Source organism: Alligator sinensis, unplaced genomic scaffold (assembly GCF_000455745.1).
Source record: "Alligator sinensis unplaced genomic scaffold, ASM45574v1 scaffold389_1, whole genome shotgun sequence".
Classification (NCBI taxonomy): domain Eukaryota; kingdom Metazoa; phylum Chordata; order Crocodylia; family Alligatoridae; genus Alligator; species Alligator sinensis.
Genome location: NW_005841951.1, coordinates 878,260 through 890,576, shown reverse-complemented (window position 1 = coordinate 890,576; position 12,317 = coordinate 878,260). Strand labels below are relative to the sequence as shown.

The window sequence follows — 12,317 nt, the reverse complement described above, 5'->3', positions numbered from 1 at the left end:
ATAATATTATCTTCATTTAATAAATGATTATGTTTCACATATATAACACTATGTAGATGGTCTTTGTGTAGATGGAGAATTAAGTATTTTAAATGAATATGACATGATTAACTAAATCCCCAGATGTATGAAATAAATATTATCTGACCTTTGATCTTAGGTTTTGATCTACAGTCTACTTGTGGAGACAGCTCTGCATACTGAGATGATTTGTTTTAATTAAGAAAGAAATTTGCAAATGTTGCAAAATTCTGAATGCTTATATAGATCAGGAAAAAAACTGTACTTTTTAGCCCAAAGATCTTCCTGGTGTGAAAATTATGTCCTAAGTGTCTTGTATTATATTTAGTAAATTTAAAATAAATTAAAGTTTGTGTTGTCCTACATATTTTGATGCAAAATTAATATATTTCTCTGGAGGAAAAAAAATAGAACCATATATGGCTGTAGCCACAGGAATTTATATAAATATGGCCCAATCTTGTTTCACAGATGACAACAATGAAAAAACTTTCAGTTCAACAGGAGCAGAGTCAGTGTACATTAGGGGTGGGCAAAATATGGCCTGCGGGGCCCCTAAAAAATGTAGAAAATTAATATTTCTCTGCCCTTGGTTCCTGTCAAAAATTACTGCGGGGCTGGGGGGCACTGGGTGTGAGTGGGCAGGGAGCCAGCAAGAGCACGTGGCCCTGCACAGGTGCCCCAGGGTCAGTGCCGGCGGGGCCCAGAGCAGGGTAGCAGGAGTGCGGGGTCCCAGCTGCCAGGGGCTCTATGGAGCCGGGCTAGCTCCCCCTTCTCCCTGCTGGTGCATCTCAGCCCAGCTCCACAGACCCTCGCCAGCCTACGCCCCACTTTGGGCCCACCGGTGCTGGCCCTGGGACATTGGTCCCAAGACATTGGGACATTGGTCCCAAGATGGTGACCAGGGGGCAGGGCACTGGTCAAGGGGCGGGGCTACCCATGTGGCCCTCAACAGCCTGCCAAAACTGGGTAAGCGGCCCTCCGCCCAAAATAATTGCCCGCCCCTGGTCTACATATTCATAATACAGATTATTTTTGTAGTTGATCATAATACCATCACTGCACTTCAGATAAGCATAAGCACCACACAACCACTTTTGATTCCATTTATTGTATCCTAACATTTTTAACCATGGATATTTACATTGTTAAAGCATTAAAAACCAGGGGAAATGCTTGCTTTTTCTGCATCTGAGTATTTTTGCCTGAACTGAAAATTTGTGGTGGCACAATAGCAATTTCATTTGGTGAAATAACATGGCTATCTGCTATCACTGATCATTGCAGCTGTGTGGAGAACAGCATTTCTCAAATGGATTTTGTTATGAGGGACTTGGATATGTTCCCGAGAGTGGCATCATTTGACTCCATGGAACTTTGAGCGACTCACATCAGACCAAGAACATCAAATGTACGTATGTGTAATGCCTGAAGAAGGGTGTTTATGCCTGAAAGCTTGCAAAGAACTTTTTCCCAACTATTTAGTTGGTCTAATAGAAGATATCACATTTACCCAAAGAACCTTGTCGTCCCCCCCCACACACACACTAAAATGAGAACAATAGGCCAGATGTTCTGGTTCACTAAAATTAGTTAAAGTCTTTGATAGCAGTTAGGATTATTTATACTCATCAAGGCCATTAAACCAGTAAAGACAGATGTTGAATTTTTCATTTTTGGCCTTTGGTGTGGAGGAGGGTAGATTTCCCCTTCTACATGTGTCTTTGTATATTAGCTGTTCCCAGGCTCCTCCCCACCCCACAAAGGATTTGCCTATGTAGGGACACTCAGGAAAATAGAGCTGAACAATGTATGAAGTTCAATTTAAACTGCATTAAGCAGCTGTTTGAACATCCTCATTCAGAATTATAATGCCCTTAATTTGGCATTAGGGTAAATCAAACTAAGGCACTTAATTCTAAATGAGATAACCCATATAGGAGATTTAATGTGGTTAAACTAATCCACTTTAAAATTCACAGATTTAGATGATTTGGATTAATTTGCCCAAGTGTCTCTGGCCTCATCTACATGAGATGCTGACTGTGCAGTAGCTCATTACTACTGTGCAGTAGCATTGCATGGCAGGATGTGTGATGTGATGCTACTGCGCAGTAGTAATGAACTACGGTGCAGTCAGCATCATCTAAAAGCCATTCAGTGACAGTACTGTGGAGTAACTCAGGTTACTGAGCACTCGCTTACAGTAAAAGCTCTGTTATCAGGCATCCACCAGGAATAGGGGATGCCGGATAACAAAATATGCCTGTTAATTGAGTGGCCCGAAAAGGTATCCTTGCCTGTTTGGGCCGCTGCTTCTCCTGCCGCATCTGGGGTGTCACCACCCCTCCCGCAGCATCGCCAACCCTTCCACAGGCCCTACAGGCCCTGGGGACCCATGGGACAGGGAGGCGGGCCCCGCGTAGCCTGTTATGCCACTGGGCCATGGGGGCTCAGCAGCACAGGCTGCTTTGCCACAGGCCGTGGGGACTCAGAGAAACTGGAAGTGCCATGGTGGGCACTTTCAGTTTTATTTTTCCTTACAAGCAAGCATGCTGGCTTGTAAGGTGCCAGTTACCGGATATTTTACTGTAGTACTTATTTATACAAGTATTAAATGACTGTGTAGTAACAACTGTGCAGTCAGTGTCTCATATAGATATGGCCTCTGTGTAGATTCAGTGTCAAGCACTTTGGGCATAAAAAGCCCAAGTAATCAAGTTGGGTTTCAAGGTCTGGTGAGGTTAAGAAGTGAAATCTAACCCACATTCCTGTATCAGTGAGTGGAGTTGTAAGCTGTGAAACAATATAGTTGCTATTTTGCACAGCTGAAGATTGTAGCAGGAACCCTTGGAAGTGTAGGTTCTAGGGTCCCTGATTTGTAAAAGCATAAATGCGGAGACTCCCTCACTGGGTCCCTCTAGTTAGCCTTCACCGCTGGCCCAATTCAAGACCCTTTCCCACAGCACACAGTGGGTACTCAATATCTTTGCACAGGCACTGCATAGACTAATAGATTTTAAGGGCTTGCAAATCAGCTTTTTTGGTCTTTTGGGAAACACAAGTCATAGAATGATCATATTAGATCTGCTCTCCTTAAAATCTATTTTTTATACTGGTACTATATGTAATACATGGCTGCAGATGACATGCGGAGGTTAGGCAAAGATGCGGGAGAAAGTTTAAGCAAACAATGGAAGAAAATGGCTTACAGAGGAGTCTGTATGGAATTTATAAAAGAAAGCTATATAGCTAAACTCCACAGAAAGATGAGAGAGAATAAGCATAGTAGAGTAAGGTTAGTTTATTGCTCTTTTTATTAAAATGCTTCCTCTTTTTCATTCCAGTTGTTCTTTACTGGGCTCTCTATCTTTCATTCTTAAATGATCTTACCCAATTTCTCTTTCTTTGACCCAAAAGAGAAATACTACAAGGTTTATTGGATAGGAGCCATAATTAGTTTATTATCAGATAGGCTTGATTGTGAAGTCACTGTATGCTTTAGTGGGAGCCAAAACAAGTAACTGGGAGAGAAAACAATCAATAAGGGCATGTCTACATGTGCATTTAAGCATGACTAAATTTAATGTGCATTAAGATAATACTCATTAAGCAATTTTGACAGGTGTCTACATGTGCAGGGACTTGGCACTAAAGTTAGTGCCAAGTCCCTGTAGCCCTGCAATGTGCCCCTACTGGCTGGGTAGACCTGGCACTCAAGTTAGTGCCAGGTCATATCTACACATGCATTAATGTGCTTTAATTAATTGTGCCTAAATTTGACACCTGCATTTGCAATTAGTTTAATTTCAACATTTTTAATGCACATTACAGGTGCACACGTGTGGATGCGCACCCATGATACGCATTAAATTAGGCTAATGTGCATTAATGCATCTTGTGTAGATGCACCCTAAGAGTCACGATTTTCATTTAAAGTGGGATATAAGTTTTAGCAGTAGAGGTTGGCTGAGTCTCTCCAACAAGAATTCAAAGCCCAACTCTCTCTAACATTAAATTACAGTACAGGCAGTCTCAGACTTACGACACAATTGGTTCCTGAAAACTGCGTCTTAAATTGAAACGTAACTTGGAACCAATTTTCCCATAGGAAACAATGCTATAAATGGGGGATTGGTTGCTGAACCAAGGCCTGATACCCTATTTTCACTGAAAATAATGCTGAATTTTGTACTCAATTAATTATATGCAAGTAATATAACTACATTAATATGTTTATATTGTAAATAGCAATCATATTGATTTGGAAGGACTTCATTGAGGTAACTTCGCTGGACTTTCTGAAGAGTTCTTGGCTGGAATCTTCTCAGGAGTCTTGGTTGAGGTTTGTCTGCTTCTTTAAAGTAAATGTCCAAGGAAGTTTGGACAGATATTCTCCAGGGAGATGGGCAACCCAGCGAAATTGTTCACTGGTGTGGCCTGGCATTGGATCAAGCGTTGTAAAGTCGAAACTGACGTCAGAAAGTTGAAACAGGGTGTCAATTTATAAATGTTGTAAGTGCGAAATGTTGTAACTCGAAACATTGTAAGTTGAGGACTGCCTGTAATATAAACCATTTCTTTCTACACTTAGACTTTGGGTGCATTTGATTCCTACTTATTTCCTCCAAATCTCCAAACCATTGTTAAGAAAAGTTATTTTGCACATAAATAGCTGAAAAAAAATCATGCTATAAGATCTTTCATAGCTGAAAGCACACTTCATAGCACACTTCATAAAATATTTAAGTTATGAAGCTTCATTGGCATTAATCTATTGTATATATAATGTAATAAAAAGTGTATGGCTTCCTTGAAACCAGTTCTTGGTCCTAATTTGCTCCATTGAAATCTTATTGATAAAAGTCTTCATCTGGGTACATTTCAAGATAAGTTCGTAAATTCCCCAAGCCTTTGACAAATTCATACCTTCTTATTGTGATAGCAAAAAAGGACAATAATGATACATGTATCTCAGTCTTTGCTGATACGTGAGAAGATAAAAAAATGCCACACTTGGTCAGACCTCTAGTTCATTTGGCGCACTATCCTGTACCACACAGTGGCAGAGAATGAATGGTAAAGAGAAAGTATTTATACAGAGCCTTTCCAGACTGATGTCCCCTATCCCTCTTTATTTCCAGCATTCAGCATGAATCATGATGAAAATTTAGAAGAAAATTGCAAGGTATGTTCTGTTTCTGGACATCAAAAAATACAAATTTATAGGGATGGGTGTAGAATCTGCTATAAATTACATGCCACAGCCACAGTATACAATCAAATCAATTTCAGGTTTCACCTTCCACTGTGAAATACGAGAAGACATTCTTTTATTGTGTGTCCAAGTAATATGATTGACTGGCAATATAGTTCAATCAAGAATAGAGGGGAATGCTGTCTCTCTCACAGCAGGATATTAGCAAACAAGGCAACAGTATATATGGATTTTCATTAAAGAAAAAGGAGAAGTAACTTACAGATTGAATAGAAAATATGTACTTTGGCCGTTAGCTTCAAACAATAGTAAAATTATTATTATAATAACTAAAATGATAGAGCCTGATCTGTAAGTAGAGGTTGTACACTTGAGGAATGGCTCTATACAAAATCTACACAATCTCATGATATTTTAGAAAAATGCATGGCTTCAAAATGCATGAACTTACCTAATGTTCTCCTGAAAAGTAAATAGGACACAAAGGAAAATATATAGTCATGTTACATTACTAGACCATATAGTATCAGTAATAACAAAGATGGTAAATAAAAACAGTAAATTTCAACAAAACTTGTGAAAGTATGAGGAGGGAGCTGATAAAGATGATCAAATGACATAAAACACTAGATAAATGGAAAATCCTTGGAGGAAAAATAATATTGTAAATATTAGAAATACAGAGAAATAAAAGGATATAAATTTGTACTCTTTGCTCAAGGTCATATAGTCCTAGTGAAGAGAATTCTGGTGGAATTGCTAACAAATGCTGCTAACAAATGGAAGCACATATGTAATTTCAATAACTATGGACAGACATTCATTTCTAGGGCTGCAAATTTCTGGTAGTCTCCAGCCTGCAGCCACCTCCTCTCACCAGGGTTAGCCCAGCCTGGGCAACATGAGGAGAGCATTTTCCCATTGCTCCAGTCCTGCCATTTCCCAGGAGGAGTTGAGCAGCCACTGGTCCCCCTCACCCATCTTCCCCAGACCAGGATCACCCTGGTCTAGGAAAGGTAGGGGAAATTTTTGCACAGGCAAGATCTTCCTCATTGAAAGAAGATCTTTTTCTCAGATGCAGCACACTTCCTGAGGTAGAAAAACTGCACAAATGCCTGTTTGATCTCAGTTTCTAGAGGGAAAAGGCATTTCTTCTGCTAGAAATGTAACAATTGTCCATGCCTACTGTGATCATCCCATTAGGGAAACATTACTTTTATGCCAACTGCAAAATAACTGGGATTACTCTATGACTAGATAGAATATGTAAAGATTATTGCATTGATATTTGAAATCTTGTGTCCTAGAATCATTGCTTATAGCCTACATCATGTTGTTTCCTGAAACAAAAAGTTACACAAATGGAATGCAGTTTGGACACATAATATAGTTTAATACACATTTTTTTCCACTCAAAATGAAAAATCATCATACCAGGCAAATGGACTTTAATCACAATTTTTAACCATATGGTCAAGGTATAAAAGATTCACAAACAGAAAAAAATTGCTGATGAACATTCTTTTATTTAGTTAACTCTTCAGTGAACAGAAGTATTTCTATAACAGTGTTTTGGCCTTTCTTAAGGTCCAGCCTTGGGTCAAAACAATAACCATGAAAACAGCAGAAAGACTTTTTCATCCCACTCACCACACACAAATATACAATTTGAAAGGAAATAAAACTCATGTTAAAAGTGTGCTAAAAATATCTTCACAATAACAAATATTATAATCTAACTAAAAAGATAAGCTTCATTCCAGGCTGTGTGTGAATGCCACTAGATTATGTGCTGCCTAACTAGCCTGCAACTCAAATTTAATTTAAAAATAGCTTCCCACATGATCTCCACTTGATGGGTTTCTTATGAACTGTAAGCTTGTCAGGCATGGGACTGTATATTATTGCATTTGAACAATGCCTTATTACAACAGAGCTCATTTCTTTGCTGGCACTTAATAATTTGAAAATGTTCTTCCCTTGAGATCAGTTATTTTCTCTTTATGATGAATCTTTTATGCAGTTTGGAATTTGACTGATTTTTGTATGGTAGAAGATGCACAAAACAGTACAGTATAGGCACAACATTTATTGCCTCAGCTCTGACTTGGAGAATTACTGATGAATGATTATGATAGTAAAGTCCTCTAGGGCTATTCAAATTTAGGGCCTCTTTGCTAAAGGTTAATCAATGCCAATGGCAATAGTGATTTTTAATCTTTAAAACATGGGCCGACAACATACAGCCCATGGGCCAGATCCAGCTTACTGAGCTGCAGGGCTCTGCTTATGTCTGTGCTCACATTGGGGCTGAGCAGTCAGGGAGCTGGAAGATGTGCCTGCACTGCTGTTGCTTCTCTCTACCCAACTCTCCCTCAAGGTTGTGATGTGGGCACATCATCTACTTGGAGTGGAGCTGCACAGGGACCTGGGCCAAATAGAAGAGGGGTTGGGGATAGAGAGGTACAGAAGCAGCATGGAAGCAATTTCCACCTCCCTGGCTCTGGCACAGCTCTGTTCTGGGCAGAAGTTATGCTTGAATCAGTGCAGCTGGGGAGAAGCAGCAGTACTGTGAGCACAGCTCCCAGCCATAAGGGAGCTGCACAGGGGGCAGGGAACTGGAACCTGGAAGATGCTTCCACATCGGTATTGCTCCTCCCTTCCACCCTCCATACCCAGCCCAGCCCCAGCACAGCTTCTCTCCAGTTAAAAGCTATGTTCACACCGCAGCTGGTAAACTGGGTGGGGGAGGGAAAAGGAGGGACTGGGAGAACAAGCAGCAACATGGGTGCATTTCCCAGCTGTGTGACTCCAACAAGAGCACAGGGAAAACATCCACCTCCTCCCTAGCTTATGTGCCACTGGTAGCCAATGTAGCCACTTGGGGTGCCTGTACATGCCACAGGGTTTAATCCTCATTAAATTAAATAGGTTTATAAAATTTAAACATGTATTTTGGAGTGTTGCATCAGTGTTTGCACACACTTGGTTTTTCAACAAATTAAGCCCAGTCCCTGGCTGGTGCTGCAGGAGAGCAGGACGGTCCAGCGCTGCCCCACCCCGGGGCTGGTACCTCCCACCCCATATCCTGCCATGCAGCTATGGGAGCATGGAACTGGCATACGGCACAAGAAAAAAAAAAGCAGAAGGAATTTGAAAGCAGAAGCAATTCAAAAGGGTGAACTACAAAAGTCACAATGCCATCTGGTGGACAAAGAGGTTCGTTACAGGTCTTTGAATGCCTTTGTATTTGCATGCAATGAATCCATGGACATGATGCTTTAATTTGTGGCAAGCCAAACTAAACTACGTCCAAGGAGTTTTACTTCAATGCACCAGAAAGACTTTTAAAGCATCTGGAAAATCCACTCTTGAAAACAGTCACACTGCTGCAGCGCAAGAAAGGGCAAAAACCGTGGTGTATACAAAGGCCCCTGAACTGCATCAGACCAGAACCAGATTGTTTCATCCCTTGGCTTGAAAAAGGTTGCTGACTTCTTTTTTTAGAACATTAAAAGAGTGCTTAATTTTTTAAAATACAAAAGTAACATCTATCTGACCTTTATATTAATCCTGGCCCTATTAAAGCCAAAGGCACATTTCCTACTGAGTTTAGGGAGCTAGGATATCACTCACTAGGAATGTCTACATGTGCATTAGTGTACTTTAGTTAATGCTCATTAAATCTAATACCTCCATGGTAGGGTGCATCTACATCAGATACTAGAAGCACAGTAGACTAATTCTACTGACCATTACAGCATCATGGTGAAAGCTGTGCTAACGCACTAACATTCAGTACAATTAGTCTACTGAGCATTATTGTCATATAAAAGATGTGCGCCAAAGCTACTGTGTAGTAGTGCCAATTATGGCACATTGTTAGTACCTATTATTACAGAGCAGCTATATACAACTATGGAGGCTGCTCTGATGCACTGGAATTCCAGCGTATCAGAGCAGACTCAGTTAATCAAGTCTGCTGGAGCATGACAATTGCTGTGCTCCGGCAGCCTCCTGCATCTCATGTATCAGTGTCCTGGTGCTTAAAAATGATGGCGTGGATGCTTGAACTAAAGCTCATTGAATATGTGTTAGCACAGCTTTCACCATGATGCTCTAATGGTCAGTAGAATTAGTCTACTGTGCTTCTAGCATCTCATGTAGATGTGCCCTACCACGGAGTCATTAGATTTAATGAGCATTAACTAAAGCACACTAATGCACATGTAGACATTCCCAGTGAGTGATATCATAGCTCCCTAAACTCAGTAGGAATTATGTCATTGGCTTTAATAGGGCCAGGATTAATGTAAAGGTCAAATAGATATTACTTCTGTATTAGCTTTAGTTCACGTGCCCCCACCACCATTTTTAAGTGTCAGGACGTTGATATGGGAGATGCAGTGATGCTTTAATTAGAGCGGCTCTCAGAACCATTGTAATTAAAGTGCTGCTGTCTCCCCCACCCGTACCCAGAGAATGTGTAAACGTGTTCACAAGTACTAAACTTAATGTGCTATAATTATAGCACATACACATGCTGACATGCCTGTGAGGTACTAGAAAAATGTGCATTAGCCTGTCTTAATGCACATTAACCAAATAGCATGGTTTTTAGAGATGCTTTAATGCACATTAAAATAGGTTAATGCACATTAAAGCAAATGTGTAGATGTGCCTATTGGGACTATTTACATGGTTAAGGAAGTAGGATTTGGTGTTCTGTGTAAATTCCCCTGACCCTGAGAGGAGTTAAATGACTGTAGACCCATACTTCTACAAGGTATGTAAAAGTATGGAAGAGTACACATAATTAATTAACTTTCTAGTTCCAGTAACTAAATTTACATGTTTACTCTACAGTCATTTTAGATTTTTTAAATCATTATATTATCTCATCTTCATTCCACAGGCATTTGATTTTAACTATGTGCCTTCTTACACAATTATCTATTGTAGAGCCTAGTCCAGTGTTGCACAATGTTAACCAGCCTGTTTAATCACACAGAAAGAGGTCATTACCAATAGTTTCCTTGTAATTATTTGAGGGAGAAGGAATGGGGATTTTAACAACTGGAGTGAAGTACATGTGCTGCAATCTTCAAAGCCACACTCTTCTAAAACATTATTTTGTCTAAAGTCTGGGTACTAAAGTACAACAATTTGATCAGATCAATTTGATCAAAGCTGCTGACAAAGAGTTATGAAATTCAAATTGAAATAACCTCAACAGCCCTCCTTTTTTATATTACATATGTATAAGTTTATAAGTAAATAAACTCAGAGGCTCATCCATACTAACTGACTTCCATGAACTTTGGCTCAGCTCCTAAAAAGAGGTTTGGGTCACAGCTATCTGAGATAGTACTCTTACTCCATCCCAGTGCAGCAATAGGCAAAGAAGACTGAATTTGCTCCATCTTTAGGAATAAATATTTATTTGAAAATGGTCAGTCTGCAACCAAAAGCTTGATATACCTTAGGGAACCTGCACAGCTGTTCAGTATATTAGAAGGGTTTTTTGAATATATGTTTTCAGACTGAATACATATCTGTTGTAAAATAAATCAGCATTCTGAAAGTGCGCTGTGGATTCCAGAAGGTAACCATTTTTCAGAGGAAATCATTATCAAGGTAAATACAGAAATTTCAGTTAAACAAAAAATCTTGACTCATTTTATAAGCCATCAGATCAGCCATTTTTTTAGCACTGTGTATACCATCAGCATTTCTGACTAAGGATTTATGGCAAGTAGTTAATAACTGCAGTTTAAGTTGAATTTTTAAAATCCTCATTAATGTCACTGAAGTGAATATCAAGTGGGATTAATAATTATTAGGCATTTATCCTGAAACTGACAAAATGAGCTAAATCTGTGATCTTGCACTGGAACAAGTCAAACAGTAAGGTAAAATACTAGGCCACTATGGGACTGAAATATCTCATCTTCTGAGGTAGGACTATCACAGTACTTATACCTGTGGGCATGACACCGCATCTGTGCTGCATGAATGGGATTCTCTTGTGTGCTGAGGGTTTACAGATAGGCTTATACACTATATAGGCTTATTTTGAGTGTCTAAGTAGGTTATAAATGGTAGAAGTACCTAATGTGAAGGAAGAGGAAGAGGCAAAGAAAGATGTAAAGTCAAAGAGGATGAGGAAAATTTTTTAAAATTTGGATTTATGCAAACTAGCCTATCAATCCAGTTGTTTCTGGTGAAAAAAATTCAGTCCCACAGTCTGGTATCAAGAACTCCTGACCCATAGCTAAAATGGGCATTATAATCCTATCATTTATAAATTCCAGTCTTTCATTTTATGGAAGCCAACAGAGTGGACAGATTGTATGTACCATATATATGTAGTATTGATACAGTGGACATAATGGAATAAAATTCATCATAAAAAGAAGTTAGACTCACAGAAAAATCAGCTTACTAAGACTGATTGTTTTTATCCTGTTTCTTGTGGAGCAAATTACAGACCTTGGTGCATTTTTTAAAGATTTATTTTTGACCCTCATGTTAAAAATGTGTCTTTATATTTGTCTTTTTAATTTTCAACACTATAGCAATTACAGAAGTATCCCCAACGATGGCAGACTACACTTGCCTTAGCTGAATTACTATGTCACTATGAATGCATTGCTAAGAAATGTCCACATCATCAGGTAGAATGAAATAAAAATGAAATAGTGCTTGCATATTTACTGTCAGTAAAACTAATTTTTCAGTGTCTGAAGTGCTAGGAGAAATCTGCAGCAACATCCACTTTTTGCTTTTCTTGCTGCTTGTAGGTTACATTTTTAAATGTTGTTGTTGAGCCTCTGTACAGTGGATTTGTTCCCTATAAAACAGAAACATGCTAATAAGTTAAATGCAATTTTTATCAAATCTGCCAGTTGACCACTGACTCAGCTACGTAGATGCAACCCCTCAGCTTTAACATTACCTCTTCAAATTATATATATACATATATGCTGCCCTTCCCAGCAAAGATTTAGGGGACTTTGAGTCACCAGCCCCAATTTAATATGCAGGTACAAACCACATGCATGTTCACTAGTGTCTC

The 12,317-nt window shown here is 39.3% G+C and overlaps 1 protein-coding gene across 6 annotated transcripts in view; it reads right to left on the bottom strand.

Moving 5' to 3' along the window:
- Positions 1-9,524: 9,524 nt before the first annotated feature.
- ITGB6 (integrin subunit beta 6) overlaps positions 9,525-12,317 on the bottom strand; it is a 60,472-nt gene continuing 57,679 nt past the window's right edge. For all 6 annotated transcript variants that reach the window (XR_003093238.1, XM_025199971.1, XM_006020345.3 and 3 more), the window contains one exon: positions 9,525-12,092. Coding sequence is in view for 5 of the 6 variants with exons in the window: in XM_025199971.1 (XP_025055756.1) it covers positions 11,991-12,092 (102 nt within the window). In the remaining variant the exon portion in view is untranslated. The remainder of the gene's footprint in view (positions 12,093-12,317) is intronic.